We start from the raw sequence: 18,672 nt of genomic DNA, 5'->3' as shown, positions 1-18,672 counted from the left end.
AATAAGCAATAATATTGTATGAAATGAATGATTGTCAGTTTGTGATAGTCATAGAGCTCAGTGTGTTGGCAAGCTATAGCAACAATAGTCCTTTACCTCTGTAGTCTTACTCAGATCTCAGATTCTTTATTCACCTGGCTTACCATGCTCCCCCCTGCTGTCTACCTCTCTGTCCATCTGGTTCTTAGGTTGCGAGGTGCAGGCTCAGGTTTCTAGATTCAGTTTTAATGACTCAGTTTCACTTTGGTATGGACTGTTCTACTGTTCACAAAGTTTCCCTTGGCCACCATCTACACTATTCTGACTCCAGTTTTTATCTTCAAACCTTTGGTGAGTCTCTTAGTTATTTTATTTCTTGTCTTTGACCTTGGTATTATATGTCCCCCAGACGCGAAGAACCTTATCTAAAATGAAATTTAGACAGCTTTTTGTTGGCTTTTTTGTTGGTCTTTTTGAAATAATCTCTGCATCTTCATGTTGATTAATGCTGGGGATTCCCCTTTTATAGCTACAACAGTCTTTTTTTAAATCCAAGTAATTGCTGTAATACTAGTGAATGTTTTGAATCAGATTAAGCATAGATTTAAAACCAGAACCCTTTTTTCATAGCACCAGGGCAATGGTAGAAACAGGTAGATGCACAAATACGTCTACACTTGTTTTCTTTGCTCTTAAAATATTGCATTATACTGTAACACTTTAGGAAATGCATAGCTCATGCAGATTGCATAAGCCAAGGGTGGGTAAGGCTGTAATTAGTAACCCTCTCTTTAGTATCACTCAATCATTCATGCTGGTGGCAGTGAAGGCAATCATGAGCTTCAAAAGGTAATCCCATTAATAATGGAGAGTTTACCTACGGTCCCCGGATTAACATAGGAGAGAGGGGTCAATAAGGGCTTCTGTATTATTCTCTTGATAAGAGTCAGTGCAGGCTGGGTTCAGGGTTTGAATGTGGGAATGTTATTCCTCTGATCGAGACAGCAGAGGGAATCACATTTGTATTAACTAAAAAGAAAAATGGTTTACACAAATGCAATTTGTAATGAGGTGGTTAAGATACTTAAGATATCAACTGAATGCTGTTTTAAGTGCAGAAATTATTGTGGTTGTGTAAAGCTGAATAAACAGACGAAAAGTGTCTTCATCTGATGTGAAGATTGATGTGAAACCACTGCCCTGGAGAAGCAGTGTATAATCAGCAGTTTATGTGAAGCTGAAATACACTTGGAATTTAACAGAAAACTGGAATCTCAAGTACGCCTAACATTTCAGATGCTGATTTTAAACCTCCAATTCTCAAAATCCTTTCCAAAACACACACTGAAGAGAAAAAGCTAAATGTAAAATGTAGGCCTATGTGGATGTTTGTATGGAAGACCACACAAAGTTTTATGAATCATAAGAAAAAGATGAAATGTTAAAAAAGATATGTCTCCTGTTGCCCTTTACAATGGTCTGTGCTCAATGAACAGGGAGAAGGGGCACTTAAAAGTCCTCTGTGAGGAATGTGGAAAACACATTTAAGCCATTAACCACAGCTCAGCACTGACTGTGCAACACCATGGCCCTTGGCTATCAGTCCGTTAATTGCCTGCACTTGGTTTACCTCCCAGTGGATTTTGCTTTCGCTATAAAAGAAAATGTTTCAAGTATGGGAACTTTCCATAAACGGTAGCAAAAGTGGAACGTCCTGTCTGTGTTAAGAGCTTTTTTTTTTGTTGTGACCTCAGACAGCCAAGCATGAGTTGAGAGAGCCGCTTCATAACTGAATGGCGTGACAGCTTAATGGCGCGAGAAGCAGCTTTTCGGGCGCTAATGCAGATCTCTGGTGTGAGGAGTTTGGCTGTGTGCAGACTCTCCGGCTTGCACTGATTGACTGGAGGGGCAGTAATGAAGCAGAATGAATGAAAAACACAAGAGAGAGGGAGGGTGAGCAAAAGAAAAGAGCGGATTTGATGACGGGGAGAGAGGAGAAGAGAGAGTCAGTGTTCTTAATGAATGTCAGGAGGTTCTGGGAGGAAAAAGAATTCTGTTTGAGGGCTTCTTGGAGAGGATATAGATCTAATTTGTGGATAACAAGCAAACTGTTGCTGGAGTCTGAGGGTCATGTTGAAAGAGTGTCCCAGTAGCTCCTGGTTAATCAGCACACTTTGCTTAAGAGCCAGCCAGGGCTGCCATTTGTAATGACCAGAGTCCGCAGTCTGGGTCTCTGTGCCTCAGAGATGCTTCTTCATCCTGTTATGTGATATTGTGTTCAAACTGTGGAAAATGTTATTTCTCTGTATCGCAATACATATTATCCAGAGAAAAAGCCTTAGAGATGCACAAATTTGTCAAACATATGATCCATTTGTATGTATTGGTGATGCCTGATGAATGTATTCAGAATGTGTTGGTGATGAACCTGGATTGTTCGTTGGCTTCTATAAGTGCAGAGTCTTATTGACAGGCAGCGTGTATGCTCTCATATGGTGCAAACCTTGGGAGCACTTCTCACATGAGGAGTGAACTATGGAGAGCAAGGTACTGTTAAACTGCACCAGGATTAATGCCAGTCTCTGATCACATGAGACAGCAGGACCTTCGTTGGCACAGACACACAGTCAGACATGAGAATCCCAGAGTGAGTGTGTGTGTGTGTGTGTGTGTGCATAGACGTAAGGGACACACTTACCGGCTGCTTCTGGGCTGGGTTCATCGCAGGAGCACTGACTCAAAGCCCCAGATGGTTGGGGGACCCCCTTTGACCTGAAAGAAGAGCCATCAAAGCGCTCCAGTTCCACAGTGGGCTCTGTGAAGATCCAAATGCATGCTGGCGAGCTTTATCACTCCTGACCTGCAGCCAGATTTCGTTGACTTATCTGCCACAAGGGTGAATTCAATTGCACTGTAATAATTACAGTGTAGTTATTAAAATGACCTGGTCTGGAATAGGTTTGAATGAGTGCTGAAATATTTGACATTACATTCATGCTAGTTTGTATGTGTATATGGGTGCATGGACCTCTAACTATATTGTTTTTATGAGTTTTTGTAGAAGCATTAAAAATTAGTGTAGAAGGGTGTGTTTTTTCTGAGCTTAGTTTGAGCATGAGTGACTGTTTGTTTCTGAGTATGTCCACGGCAAGTTTTATTTTTGGCGAGGGGCTGAGTCTATGGTAGCGAGCCTGAGTCACACTTCTTTCTCATCAGCTATGCTCTACTAACTCCACCCACTGCCCCCTGTCTCTGTTTCTCTCTCTGTCTCTCCACACCCCCCCCGCTTCCTCTCTAATTCTGACTTTCTTTTATCTCTGTCTCCCTCTCTCAGGCTTTCTTTTTCCTCTCTTTTTCCTCATTTCTCTCCATCCCTCCCCTCCTCTTTCCTTCCCTCTTTCTCTTTTCTCTCTCCCTCGCTCTCCCTCTTTGTCTCCGGGAGCGCTGCTTTGTGTTCGGCAGACGTGTCAAATGTGAGCATAACAAAAATAATTGTGCTGACGCTTCAGGCCAGGTCTAAAACTGGATGTCACACTTGAGAGAGGAAGAGAGACAGATGCACAGAAATGTGAGAGAGAGAGAGAGAGAGAGAGAGAGGGAGGGAGGCGGAAAGGAGGAGAGTGAGTGAGAGAGGGAAGGAGAGGAGGAGAGAGCCAGAAACGGGTAAGGGGACAAATCAAAACATTCAGTGGCACATCTATGGGTTTAAAGAGCGTGAACCCGATGTGCTTCGTGGCAGGCTCGTCTGAGGGCGTGCTGTAAGAACAACGCTGCTTCTCCTCACAGCTCCCTCTGTTCTTTTCTCTCCACTCTGCTAACACACAGCGGCAGGGATGCCTGGGCAATGCAACATTTATATGTGATGTTATATAACACAGCCTTAACTGATAAGGTTTTATTAGGACTTCTTGCGGTATGGTTTTTTTTTTTTTTTTTGGCACGAATAACCATTATGTGATGAAATATTGTAACAAGGGCGTAGTGTCCCACTGTCACATAATCCTAGCAGCAGTCTCAGCTCTGCCTGTCTCTTCGTCCACAGGGCGGCTCAGGTTGGCAGTGGCTTTCAGGAATGACATGCTCACCGTTGACAGTAAGTGTCCAAGTGCAGTGCAGCCACTGGAACCCTGTTCCTGATTAGTAATGGACTTGGCCTAATGCTGTTGATGTCAACAAATGGAATAGGTTTGGCTTTGTTTTTACTACACTGGTTACCAATATCGTACCTACTGCTACCAGGAGTTGCCACCGATAAAGTTTGCTTTTTTATTTTTAACAAAATATTGATATACTACTGCTACTATTAATAATAATCATTTTAATTTAGTATTGTTCATTTTAAATACAACATCTCACTGTGCTTTACATAAGATTATGATAATAACAAAGTACATAAAATAACATTACAATGAATTCTCAAATATAAAATAAAATCACATAAAATATAAATAAATACTAAATAAATACATGTATTTAGTCTAAATAAGTACATTTTAATCTGTATTGAAAAACAGCTGTAGAACTTGCATTGCTGATGTTGTCTGTAGCTCTATTGCTGATAAAAGAAAAATAATTTAAAAGCAGCCCCCCTACATGAACCATTACATAAACCAGCTAGCCTGACAAAGCCATTGGGGCATGGTACAGTCTGCATCTGAGTTCTGGTACAGTGGGTGCTAGTACAGTCTACACCTGAGTTCTGGGTTTGACCACTGTCAACACTGGGGCTGTAAACAGCTTTATGGCAGCGCTGAAATGGAGGTGGTGGGTGATTTGACCAGCAGGCAGGTGAGAGAACACACATCCAATGTCTCCTGGGCACCGAGAGTGCTGTCAGCCTGGGGTGTTAATACCCTCATCGCACCACACCTTCCACCAAGCCGATTCCATCACTCTGGGAGATATAACATGAATGTGTTTCAGAATCTCCATCGATCAGCACCCTGCCCAGCCCTCTATTTATTCGTGTATAAGTGTCTGGGGCCGCTAGAAGATCTGATCTGAGATCTGCAGTTCAGTACCATCTGTCATTACGTCTTCTGTTTCGCTCAAATTCTTGTTTCAGACTTTGCTCTTAGCCCTTTTCCACTCTTCTTGTAGTTTTTGAGGCCAAGTGTCTCGTGGGAAATGATCATGGAATCTCCAGCTGTTATGTTAAGGTAGGAAACATGTACCACATCCAAACTACACTTACTGTGAATGCCCTATTTTAATATGTTTCATGTGTTCTACTACTAAGTCGTTTAGTGTGGTTTATTATGTATTATGAGGTGGTGTGCTTCAGAGAGAGAGTGGGTCTGTGAGTGTGCTTAAAAAACAGTGCTGTGTTGTTTATTAAAAGTTAAGACCATCATGGACTTGGGCTAATGGACTTGTGGAATCCCTTTGTGAGATCAGTGTTTCACAGTTGTAATATAGTGTGTGTGTGTGTGTGTGTGTGTATGCGCTTCTCTGTATAAAAGTCTGAATGTAGGTAGGTTGCCTTAAAGTTTTGAGGTCACTGAAATGTATTCTTAGTTGTGAATCCAAGCTGGCCCCCCGATAAAGACTGTATTACAGAAGTAGAGGCTATATGTTTGTTTGGTAGGTGTGGGGGTGGGCCTTAGGTGTGTTGTAAAACCCTAGATTTTTCCCACATGCTTTTCCCACATAGTGGCTGTAGAACAAGGTGGTACAGCTGTTTGAAAAGCTAGTTTCCCAAGAAGACTTCAGCAGCCCCATTTAAGCAACCAACTGTATAGCATCCCAAACCAGATCTGTTTTCTGGACAGACAAACATTTTCAGTTCCACTGAATACATGGGATCTGATCATTAAATTGAAGATCCATAAGGTTCTTAAATATGTGGGGGTTGAAAGTTGGACCTTGGACCAGTAATACGGAAGATATACGGCTACCTCTACTTGTGTCTTTTAAAAAAACGTCTCAGCCTCATTGTCTTTTCCTAAATTCTGCTGCCTTTACTTCAGCAGTGTTTTACTTGGGTTCTGTTTCTCAGGTGGGAATGGCACCAGACAGCGATGGGGCCACCCGCAAGACAACAAAGGTGGTATCCGACTGCTTCTGCCCAGACTTCCAGGAGACGTTTTTCTTGTGAGTCCAATGGGGAAACGTTGGGCTCATAGTTTGCTTCCTTATCGGACATCAGTGGTGTCTCTTTTACCATCACAATTGACACAGTTGAATGCGAGAAAGATTGAGAAGAATCTGTTCCTTGGTTCCAGTGCTGTTGGTCAAGAGGAGAAAAAGAAGAGGCTTCTGTTTACCGTGTGGAATTGTGGAGGTTCCGACAGGTACTATAGTCACACCACAGCCACATCGTACATTCAGTTTGGTCAAATTTCATCTGATTCAATTCAACTGTTATTACACCTGTCTAACATAATGAAAAGCTCAAGGTGAGTTATGGCTGCTGCTAATATCAGTAGAAATGCAATACATAAAGTACATAAAGTACAAAGTGCAAAGCATTCTAACTGCCAGTCAGTGCAAGTTGAAGGCAGTTAATGTGCACATACAGTAATGCACATAAGCAGACCACTGGCGCCAGGGATGTTTGTTTTGCATGGCTTCTGCAATATCGCTGTGTTTATGGCAACAGTGTTACGAGCATATTTGTTTGTTCGCTTCCAAGTGAATGCTAGCTCATTTACGGCAGCCTCCGCCTTGCCTTCCAGACCCTTTTCATGAATAATTCATGAATAATTTTCGGTATTGAGAGAGAAGACCTGAGCCCAGCGAGCGCGGCAGGGTGGTGGGCTGCTCTGACCTCAGGCATTCGCTCCCATGTGTGGGATTGTGGTTCCCTGGACTTGGGCCTGGCTTTAGCTTCTGAGCGCGCTCTACTTTGCATGCAGAAAGCCTTACATAACCGCTTAGAAGTTACCACGCACAATTTCCTTGCTTGCATATTTAAGTGACTGTAATGTTTTAGACGATGTGCGCATTTATTGGCGAAGAACTGACTTTCTTTTTTGAACATATTTTTGGTGCTTCAGTGTAGATGTTATTATAGCATGTGGAGGTGTGGAAATCAGTAATGTTGAAAGTGAGATTGAAAGTAACACTGAAAACGTTGAAAGAATATTGGACAAGTTTTATAGGTTTTAGCTAATAGCTTTGGCAAAGAAATGTTTTATACTATGGTACAGGTCTGGAGAGCTGATGAGTGAGGTGTTAAATCATGAAGTGCGATCTAATGCTCATTAGTGCCATAAATGCACCTCTCAGGGTGACAGATCTGTGAGTTTTCTATAGCAGTACTTTTGTCTGCAGTTTTTTCACATGAAGAGCTCTCTGATACCAGATCTTTTCAATGTCCTCACTTTTCCTTTGCTTTTTGGGGCCTAAATGGAGTTATTGTGTAGAAAATTGAGAGTCAGCCCTTAGCGGTTCAGCCCAAAGTCAAGCATATGTACCCACACTGGTCTTATATCTGGTTACAGATTACACCCTGACAAATGACATTATTAGTGGGCACCCTCTGCTGAAAACCCTTAATGCTTTTCATTATAGCACTTGGCTTAGTCCATTGTGCCCCAGACACATACATACCATCATGCAGAAAAGTAAAACCACTTAGGGACACAAGCCAATAATCTATCATTCAAGAGTGCAATCAGTGAACCATGCGGAGACTAGTGCATCCTAAATACGGGGACAAAGTCTCACCACAGCATGTTTTTATGGATGCTTTTGTGATTGTTTTGACCACTTTTGAAGGACCCAGAGGCAGACATTTGGCATACCTAGTTTATGTGGTCTGTATGTTCTTATTTTAAAAGCCTTCATACAGCCATATGGTCTGGCTAGTGTTGTTGGAGCTAGTTATTGTCTGTTGTCAGATGTTACCTCGGATGTGAGAAGCTTTCCATAGTGGAAGCTTGGGCTGTTATGAGATGACTAGGGCATTTGGTGCTCTAAAGGTTCCTGGGAAAACCAGTTCAGGGATACATAAGCAGATGATACTACAGTGATCGAATCCTTAATAAACCCTGTATGAAAACATGGAATGCCTGCACTCTGTTGTAAATGCCCCCAGAGTAGGCATTTACTGTAACTGACCCTCATGAAGACGTAGCACGCTATTAGCTCGCTATTGAAAATAACTAACTAATAAACAATTTAAAACCTGCTAAACTGTATGTGGAGCAAACAGGCAAGAGTCTCTGAAAATGTTCTGAACTTAATAACAAAGGTTTAGAATGACACTAAAACCAAGTCCAGAGTGTGAAGTGCAGCAGCAACTGCATTTCACTGTCACTGTCGTGTAAGTCACGGCCCTCATGCAACCTAAGTCGTGTCCCTAGCGCAATGTAAGTCTTGGCATTCATGCTTCCTGAGATGAAAGCAGCAGGTCTCTGCTGAATTTCTGGCTCTGCGCCTTGGCCCCTACTAGAGTCCGGAGCAGAGTAGATACCAGTTGAGGCTGCTGAGAAATAGATAGTGACACAGTCTTATGTGCTCCGGGCTGTGTAGCGTCAGATGTGACAGAGGCAAAGTGAATGTCGACAGAAGGTTTCTTAAATCCGTAAAACTGCAATGAGCTGGGTATCGGTTATGACACAATATCCCAATCCTGCACCTGGAGTTACTCTACACAGCACAGTTCAGTGTTCCCCTGTTCCCAACATACCTGTCCCAGCTCTGGTAATTAACAAACCTTTCACCCCAGTTTACAGTGGGTGAGTCAATTAAAATGGACAGGGTAGAGCTACACCTGAAGACCACAAACAACAAAAGTCCAATTAAAATTCAATTTAAATTCAGTACAGCTTGGTCATTCTTTCAGCACAGGTTAACAGAGAGCTTTCACTCTCCCTCGCTGTTGTACACACACACACGGAGAGGTTTCACCCTCCCTCGCTGGTGTACATATAATGAAGTTAAAGTGCAGACAATGAAAAATGGTGCAAATAGTGCAGGACATGTTTGAATGTTGTTCCATTTAAAATTGTATCGCTTTTGACTCTAAATTGACTGTACAATTGATTCTAAGAAGCTCTGGGCATTTGTGTTGTATTTTATAACCACTGATATAAACGCTCTCTCTCTCTCTCTCTCTCTCTCTCTCTCTCTCTCTCTCTCTCTCTCTCTCTCTCTCTCACACACACACACACACACATACACACACACACACACACACACACACACACACACACACACACACACACACACACACACACACACACAATACAGCACTAATATAATCTCTAGTGTTTGGTATGAATTTTAACTGTTGATGCGTTTTTCAACTCACATTGAGTTTTGCTATGTGAAAATGAGAAGCAGCATGAAGTTAATGTTCATGGACAGTTCTCCAAAGCTGAAGGAAGTTTTCAATCTCATTAAAATAGGAAGCATGTAATATTTGCCAGCATCCGTTCTGCCTTTGCCAGCTTCCAGACTGTAAATATTTCTTTAGATGATATGTTTCAAATCCTCTCATGTGCATACTGGGACCTAAATTAAAAAGGTTTCTCCTATCCTACTAAATGCTGATATACTGCTTATGATCTGAATGTCCTGTTTGTGTCTTATAGGCAGCTTGTTGGTTGCATGAGTTTTGGAGTGTGTTCACTGATCAACTTAGAGAAGGTAACGTGGCTACACACACACAGACACACACATTTGGTTTCTCCAATGTAAATCTGATTATATCTCTTGCAAATAATAAAGTAGACAAGTCCTGCAGTAATGCGTAAAGAGGAACAATAACAGTTGATCCTTTTGTGCTAGTTATTCTAGTGGCATTTACTTAGCTGGAATCTTGGAGGGCTGTCTCATTTGAAACTTGAAATAGTAATTTAATAGTACAAGAACCTGGGTTACTGATGTCACATGGAAATGAACTGGTTAAAGAGGGAGCTTCTGGTACACTCGGAAATATCGATTAATTTTTTAGGTTAAACGTGCACCCAGTTTAATTCACCCTGAAGACGCTTGTACTCCAGCACCTCATTCAGTTATTCAACAAGAAGCCTAATGTTGGTACAGTCAGATAATAATATTATTAACACATTACTAGACAAGCATGCTCCCATAGTCTTGTTGGTAGGACTGCCTCTTTCTGCATTATGCTAATATTTCTGAGTCGAGATTACCAGCATGTGGAGTAGTATTTATTTTGCCTGGCATCTGGCAGAATGAATATTTGATTGCTTTAATTTGCTAATGAGGGGCTTAGTGCGGACATCACAGGGAGTTTCCTCCCCTGTCCTCTGCCTCTTTTGTCGCTCTCTTTTTGATCTCTCCTCCCTCCTCCTGCATCCCACTGCCTGTCTTGGCATCATCTGTTTCAGTAGCCCACAGGCTGTCCTGATCTGTTTCAGTAGCCCACTGCCTGTCCTGATCTGTTTCAGTAGCCCACTGCCTGTCCTGATCTGTTTCAGTAGCCCACTGCCTGTCCTGATCTGTTTCAGTAGCCCACTCCCTGTCTTGGCATCATCTGTTTCAGTAGCCCACTGCCTGTCCTGATCTGTTTCAGTAGCCCACTGGCTGTCCTGATCTGTTTCAGTAGCCCACTGGCTGTCCTGATCTGTTTCAGTAGCCCACTGCCTGTCCTGATCTGTTTCAGTAGCCCACTGCCTGTCCTGATCTGTTTCAGTAGCCCACTCCCTGTCTTGGCATCATCTGTTTCAGTAGCCCACTGCCTGTCCTGATCTGTTTCAGTAGCCCACTGCCTGTCCTGATCTGTTTCAGTAGCCCACTCCCTGTCTTGGCATCATCTGTTTCAGTAGCCCACTGCCTGTCCTGATCTGTTTCAGTAGCCCACTGCCTGTCCTGATCTGTTTCAGTAGCCCACTGGCTGTCCTGATCTGTTTCAGTAGCCCACTGCCTGTCCTGATCTGTTTCAGTAGCCCACTGCCTGTCCTGATCTGTCTCTCTCAGTCCCGACCTTTCTTCTCTCAGTGCAGTGTGCTTCAGTTCAGTTTGATTCAGGATAGTTGTTGAGGTGACTATATTGTATACAATGCACAATTTATTTTTGCCAAAGCATAAAAAACTATCTTAAGCATCTCTCTCTTTCTCCATTACACACATGCACTCACACTCTCTCTCTCTTTCCTTCATCTTTGGTAAGCTAGTTTTACATTTGCCACATTGCGCTTTAACCCATTCTGCCCCATTGCTTGCAGGAACAGTTTCTTTCTGTTAACATTCGTTTACTGCTGATTTTTGCGCTTCTTTCTGAGATCATGTCTATTCACTACTAAGGGCCCAGACCAGCAGTTTTCAGAGAGGGATTGAGAGATGGAAAGCAGCAGAGAGAGAGTGAGAGTGAGAGAATAATAACAGAGTTGTTGTGTATTCTTTACTCTACTATTGTTTTTTTGTATTTTTTGTGTATTTGCATCTCTCTCTGTGTGTGTGTGTGTGTGTGTGTGTATACACTTACACACATTTGTCTGCCTCTGGGGAAGCTGTGTTTGTATGCATTCCTGCCTCTCTGTGTGTGTGAGTGTCTTTAGGGTGTGAGGGTATATGTACTAGACACATTTTTTCTTCCTCTGTGTGTGTGAGGGTATATGTGAACCTGTGTGGGCAGCCCAGCCATGTTACACTTGGTGAACCCTTGGACTCATTGCTGTCTATCTGCCAGCATGGTTTTACATAACAAACAAACCATCTGTCTTCATACCACCATGGTTAAAGAGGGCATCAGATGCTAAACCTGTTTATATGTGTGTGTGTGTGTGTGTGTGTGTGTGTGTGAGAGAGAGATTGTATGGGGGGCAGGACATGTATGTGCATGTGTTAATAACTTCATATAATATTAGTTTTTTGCCTGATGTCAGTGCTGAAAAATACACAAACTAAGTGATAATGTTAAATTTGTATGTTTTACAATGATACATGCATTTTGAGTACGTTTCGCTTGCACGCATGCACACACACACACACACACACCCACACACACACACACACACACACACACACACACACACACACACACACACAAAGTCTGCATGTTATACTCTCTTAAGATGTTATCCTTTTCCTTTGCTAACCTCTGTGCTGTCTCTCTCTCTCTCTCTCTCTCTCTCTCTCTCTCTCTCTCTCTCTCTCTCTCTCTCTCTCACTTTCCCTCTGCACTCAGCAGATCAGTGGCTGGTACTACCTCCTGGGGGTGGAACTAGGCAGGACTAAACACCTGCGGGTGGATCCCCCAGGCAGCATGCATGCCTGTGGTAAGTGTGCACGTGTGAGACGTGTGTGGTCGTTCGCATGCTAGCGTGTGAGCCATAGGTCAGATGGAAGATTAAAAAAGCCTTAGGGAGAGAGAGTGGAAGAAAAGAGAGAGAGAGAGAGAGAGAGATGCAGAGGGAGTGGCCAGATTAAGTGGGCTGGGCCTGTGTCAGACTTGAGCACATACCCAAATAGCTCGTGCATTCTGCTTCTAAGAGTTGGAAGCTGCGCGCTCGTGATGAAGCACTGTTTATAGGGCAATTACACACACTCACACACACACACACACACACACACACACACACGCACACACGCACGCACGCACGCGCGCGCATGCACACATTTGCGGGCAGGCGCGTGTATCCTCCTGAGCTGTGGCGGTATGTGACTGAGGTGGATGACTGTGTGTGTATGAACTCTCAGAAAGGCACAGATTAGGTGAGTGATCTCTCATGTTCTCTCTGTGATTTGAGCATAGGAAGCATGTCAGCTGTTGACAGTGGAAGGGGTCTGTGTATCATTTGTGTTGATAAATATGATGTATGCAACAGAGCTATCACTGATGTTATACCATGTGAAAAGATTTATAAGATTTGTTTAATGTTTTTTTTTCCTCGTATTTCCTGTGCATGTTTAAATATTTGATCCTTGCAAAAAAAAGAAAAGAAAAAAAAAAGACAGAAAAAAGCACCTCTTGTGTGTGTGTGTGTGTGTGTGTGTGTGTGTGTGTGTGTGTGTGTGTGTGTATGAGCACACTAGGCCATTTGGGAAAACTTCAATGCTGTAATATGTTTATTGGGGCATTGTTATAGACAGGAGCATGGGGCTATTGCACTATGCCTCTCACTCCAGCAGTCACTATTGTATGTTTAACCCTCTTTGTCTAGTATGCAGTTAATTTACTTTGAAAACACCAAGAGCTGTACTATCGATAAGTATAGCATTTACAGTACGTTTTGTACATAACAGAAAATATATACAAATCATTGTTTGAATGAATGTAATAATGTACAGAAGATGCACCATAACTAACCAATGATAATTCTGTTTAAAAGGCATCCAAAAACCCATATTGCAGCTCATTATAATAAGGATTTACACATATAATTATTATCAGAAGTCTGGCAGGTAATCATAAGTTTTTATCAGAAATCTCCATAGTCTTTCTCTTTCATTCTGCTCTGGTCAATTTCAAATACATATGAGCAACACAGCAAACACCTTTTCACAACAGTAAACACTTTCTCATTGCTTGCACATCAGTTTCCATTCCTAATGGACTTTTTGCAAAACAGTAGACACGGAAATCATTTTGTAACACAAAAATCACATAAACATTTCTGACTGGGCAAATCACCACACAGTAGTTACAGCTGCTAATTACCAATCTTAAAACAATTCTTCAAATTGGGCCTGACTTGTGACCACTGCCTGCAAATCTAACTCCAAACCAATCGACAGACTTCTACTGATCAATGGCCAACATTATGCAGTCATATAGCACAATGTTCCATTCCATCACACATCTGCAGCAAGGGACTGCTTTAGGGCAGCCTGTTGAATTTACATTTATGGCATTTAGCTGACAGTTACTTATAATTATCAAAGTTACTTATAATTATCACTGAGTACAACTTGAACAATTGAGGGTTAAGGGCCTTCCTTAGGGACTGAACAGTGGCAACTTGACCCACCAACCTTCCTATTATAAGTCAAGTACCTTAACCACTGAGCTACCACTGCCCTGCCCTGAATTTCTGCCTCATTCCCCAGTTCTCAATCCTGTTGAGGAATTCTTTCTGCCTGGAGACGGAAAGTATATGATTACTGTTCCTATGATCACATGCCATTTTTAGACGCTAAGTCTGGGACATGTAGGGCAATCACAGCATCACACTGCCAGGGCTGGATCAGGTATGTCTGGAGATATTTCCCATGCTGCATTGCCAGGCAAAACGAACACGTGTTGATGAACGCATGTGGCCCAATAATCAGAGTCAGCGTGGATCAGAGTAAAGCAAATGACAAACCTTTGTCTTGTATTTTGTGTCACAACAGTATTTTTGGTCGGTTGATATTTTGTGTTTGAGTATGCACCTGTATTACAGTACAATATTGTATGATGCCCAATAAAATTACTGTTCTTACAGTGAAGATGTGTTTTCTCATTCTTGTGTTTCATATTTTTGGACCATCTGTGTCTGTACTGTTGCTTTTCTGGCATTGTGAGTTTAGTACAGTACAGTAGTAAGAAACATCTGTAGGTTGTGATCTGCATCTTTGAGATATGAGGTTAGTGCTTTTCCTGTGAATGGTTCACAAATGCTCGCATGTTTACTATTGAACTGCTGTGTGTTGCTGTTTGTGTGGGTTATGCACTTTTGCAGGATGTGGAGAGTTGTCAAGAGAAGATGAGGAGTGTTTCCATGTCTGTTAGTGTTTCACAGGCTGCATTGGCTGGTTAGGGAATGTGGTTCCTGTTTTGACCAATGAGGTTAAGCACGGGAGAATCTCTGGAAGCAGGGGCAGATCTTCCCCAGCACGACACAGCTGAGTAGATCCAGTCCGTCAGAACTCACAACTCTCACAGTCCACGGTCAGTAAAGCTGATGTGGGAACATTTAGTCCAGAAAGTAACTGTGACCGACTTGGCTGTCTCTCAGGCACGGCAAATCTCCGGCCGTCTTTCCCTTCTCCTTCCACTGTGATGGCCAGTGGACTTTTCAAGGCCAAACCAGCGTCTTGATTCCCCTACAGTGAACAGAGAACCATGGTGGAGAAAGGTTGGCTGGTCACTGCCTCGTGGCTGCGCTCTCTTTGGAGGGGGCGGATGCTTCTGCACCCACCAACTGGTGGGCATCTTTCTCAGTCTCGCGGGATCTGTCAGGAGCCCTCACCCCTTATTCACCTTTCTCTCTCTCTCTCTCTCTCTCTCTCTCTCTCTCTCTCTCTGCTTCACTCTTTCTCTCACTCTTGCTTTTTATCTAATTCAAATGGCTTTATTTGCCTGAAAAGTAATTAACACGTTACCAAATGATAAAGATTCATGCACAAGCGCACACACAGGCACAAAAACACACACACACACACACACACACACACACACACACACACACACACACACACACACACACACACGTGTGTATGTGTATATACATATAATCTTTGTCTCTTTCTCTCTCTGTCTGTGAATTGACTGATGTTGTCAGCATTATCCCTTATTCCCCCAATCATGTGGAAGGTTATATAAGCTCTCTGCCCATCACTAGGTCTCTTTTAACTCTTTGAAACACACCGGTTCACAACATGAGCATGTGTACTACATTATATGATGTGTTTGCTCTTAGATTGGAATGTTATTGATGATGCTTTTATTATAAGATTGTATTTTTCTATTCCATCTTGAGATGCTATTTTTGTTTCGGTAACTACACAGCCGTGTTGTTTTCTCTAATACAGCAACACCATTGCCCACAGCTGTGATGTAACAGCAGTTCTGGTTGAGGGCTGAGTTATGTAGTCATTTGGTGGTGTCGGTGATAATGTTCTCGCCCTGAACGTTCTCTACAAGCTCACTCCAGATACAAAGAAGTTGTGTTTGAACTAAACCAGGCCATCAGTAGCTCAAAACCTCAAACTGTCGTATGTACACTGGAAGAAAAATGTAGCCTACTTGTGGTTGTGGTCAGTGTTTCATGGTCTACTGCTTAATCCTGCTGTCATGACATGCGCTCTGTCACACACTACTCGGAGCACTGCCAGCTTGTATTTGTGTGTGTGTGTGTGTGTGTGTGTGTGCGCGCGCACATGTGTGTGTTTGTGTACGTGTGTGCATTCTTTAGAGTGGTGTGGGCACTCTCCTGTGCTCCCTAGAGAATTAGAGAGGCAGAGAGTTGTACATCAACCGAGGGAATATTTCACACATTGTGCCATTTTCAGTGGTGTGTTTTTGACTGTTCTGCGCTGCTTACATCGAAATCTCAGATCGAAATCTCAACTGAAATTGGACACTATCTACATATATTTTCTGAATTTGTGTGGTGTGCTGTTTAAGACATAAAGGAAACTTTCCCACCTCATTCCCATGCTGTCATATACTCTGAAGCCTTTATTTAAATGCTGGGGCTGTAGTTAACGACAACAGCGCAGTATTGACACTTAACATACCTTTGCATTGAGCTTAAGGAAAACAAATATATAACCAAGAGGATTTTCCAATGTGCCAGTGTGCGCTTCCTGTTTATGAGAATCTGGCAAATCTATAGAAACATGGGGATGGCTGGCACACATGATTTATGGGCAAACATGCGAGAGTCATCATCTGTGATTCCTTATGAACTAGTTTTAGTTTTAATCTAATCTAAGCCCAATTATGGACTGAAATGGGACCTGTAATATGTGATGTGTGTGCATGTGTGTGTGTGTATGTGTGTGTGTGTGTGTGTGTGTGTGTGTGTGTGTGTGCGCGCGCACGTTTGTGTTTATTCAACAGAGATTTAAGGACTGTGAGGATATGGAAAGAAGGTGGTCTGATAAGGGTGAGAGGTTTTGTTTTATTTTGTTTTTTGCTAGGATTTGCTATAGGCTGGAGTTCAAAAATTTACATTCTAAGTAGAGCCACAGAAGCGATTAAGGAATTACTGAAGTTTCAGAAACTCTTGCCCACTTTAATAGCATTTGTAATGTGCAGAATTCAGAGTATTTTTTACAAAGTCCAGACAGCAGACACACACACTTGGATTACTACCTTTTTGAGAGTTTCCATGGGCTTTTGTATTACTGTAACTAAACCACGGATTGCGTGTCAGACTGACACACACATGTTCCCCTGGAGTGCAAATTAGTCAGCTGTCTGTATAATTTTAGGACACGGTGCAGTGTGTTTAAGAGCCTGCTTAGCATACTTCTTGGTGACTAGTGTAGATAAGTGCGACGGCAGTTTGCAGAAAAGATTTAATCGTGGCTTCACACATGGAGGCTCAGAAGGCCAGTAATCTTAATGTGCCTCGCTGCCTTTATGCTATGTGTGTGTGTGTGTGTGTGTGTGTGTGTGTGTTTGTAATCGTCCATTTAACCTTGACTATGTGTTTTCATATCCACATTCTAACCCTGTTCTAATACGCGTGTGTTGATTGTGCATGTAAAAGCGTGGATAAGTGTGGATAAGTGTTTCTGTGAGTGGCACGGGTAGACATCTCCCCGTGGCCTCTGTGAGCTCCACCTCCACCACGGCCTGAAGTGTTGCAGGGATGGCCAATGAGTCGGTATACAGACCTAGCCTTTCCAGCATGCTGTGCTGCTGGCTCGTTGCAAAGGTAAGTTTGGCCTTAGGGGAGGGTGGAGAGAGGCTTTGATCTGGAGCCAAAAGCCGGCATCACACTTCTCTTGTTGTCTGCGGCTGCTGTGAAGTTTGCATGCTGGCAGAGGAGACCGTCGAACGACTCGCCCGGTTGAGGGGGTCTCTCCCAGAATGCAGTGTGCCACTCAGAATCAGAATCTTTTAACATCTGGATTCTGTGATGTGAAATGCAGTCTCGGGTACTGCCCATGTATGCATGGAGAAACGTCCCTGCCTTAGTTACAGTCTAACTTGAAATGGCTAAAAGCAGTTAGTTATGTTGGCATGTTTTCATGTCCTTAGATGGGAAATGTTTGTTTTTGTTTTTCCACAACATGACCCAAAGACAAACGTGGGATATTCTGTAATATTCTGAAATATAATGTTACATATATAATGCTCTGGCTGTCTCCTACACCCTGTAGTGTTGGCGATCTGTAAAGTAGGTCAGTGTCAGACATTATCACGTCACTCATGCAATTGAAATGTGGCTTTCTGATTGGCTCTGATGAAGAGATGGTGGAATGGAAATGTGTGCTAGCATGAATGTGACTTCCCCCCCCACAAACTCATATGAACTATTACATATAATTTCTGTTCATTATGAAGGTCCGCCTTTGTACGTTTTGTACGTTTTCATGTAAGATGGATCACGCAAATCTGCTGTGGTGAGATAATCTGGTGAACACTCGTGCGATATGATGTGCAGTAATGGCCAGTATGCATGTTTGTCTGGCAGATTCGCTCCTATTGTACAAAGTCCTGGATAAAGTGTGCTGAAGCTTTGTTGTTGTGTTTGCAAGTTGTTGTCAGGTCTGTTTTTTTGTTTTTTTTCCCTTCCTATAAAGTTTCCAGCCTACGCGTCTTTTCAGTTGTTCCCTGTCAGTTTTTCATGACTCTCTCTGTCTGTCTCTCTCCCTTTCTGTCCATCTCGCGTCTGCCGTAAAATCCCAAACCTCCGCTGTGCGTGCGTATGTGTCATTCCTCCCCTGTGAACCCAGCCGCAATCGAATCTGATTGCATTCCGCTCGTGGCTGTGGGCGTGTGCTGTGCTATTGTCATTCGCCTCACCAGAACGATTTGTTTGTTTAGAGTATTTCAGAAGTGTCAGATCTATTTGCCTCACTGGTGTCTGTTGCTTAGCTCCCTCAATGAGCGTGTACCTG

The 18,672-nt window shown here is 42.8% G+C and overlaps 2 protein-coding genes across 2 annotated transcripts in view; both read left to right on the top strand.

The window, feature by feature from the left end:
- The first annotated feature begins 96 nt into the window (after positions 1–96).
- On the top strand, positions 97–14,322 carry LOC145659120 (regulator of G-protein signaling 3-like). Its single transcript, XM_081720216.1, has 7 exons — positions 97–330; positions 4,022–4,072; positions 5,080–5,138; positions 5,978–6,072; positions 6,204–6,272; positions 9,522–9,576; positions 12,083–14,322. Exons 1-7 carry the CDS (start codon positions 228–230, stop codon positions 12,212–12,214), a joined length of 564 nt encoding a protein of 187 aa, XP_081576342.1. The 5' UTR covers positions 97–227; the 3' UTR covers positions 12,215–14,322.
- rgs3a (regulator of G protein signaling 3a) overlaps positions 12,471–18,672 on the top strand; it is a 127,531-nt gene continuing 121,329 nt past the window's right edge. The window contains exon 1 of the mRNA XM_035526932.2: positions 12,471–12,606. The gene's annotated coding sequence lies outside the window, so the exon portion shown is untranslated. The remainder of the gene's footprint in view (positions 12,607–18,672) is intronic.

This window comes from Electrophorus electricus, chromosome 8 (assembly GCF_041902795.1).
Source record: "Electrophorus electricus isolate QZ-2024a chromosome 8, ASM4190279v1, whole genome shotgun sequence".
Lineage (NCBI taxonomy): Eukaryota > Metazoa > Chordata > Actinopteri > Gymnotiformes > Gymnotidae > Electrophorus > Electrophorus electricus.
This window is presented reverse-complemented; position numbering and strand designations above follow the sequence as displayed.

What these genes read in the sequence shown, in the direction of transcription:
- LOC145659120 (XM_081720216.1), top strand. Translation starts at nt 228, where the DNA reads ATGACTCAGTTTCACTTTGGTATGGACTGTTCTACTGTTCACAAAGTT. An exon ending in TCTCCAGCTGTTATGTTAAG is followed by an intron (nt 5,139 to 5,977) that starts GTAGGAAACATG and finishes TCTGTTTCTCAG; the next exon opens with GTGGGAATGGCACCAGACAG. An exon ending in CACTGATCAACTTAGAGAAG is followed by an intron (nt 9,577 to 12,082) that starts GTAACGTGGCTA and finishes TGCACTCAGCAG; the next exon opens with ATCAGTGGCTGGTACTACCT.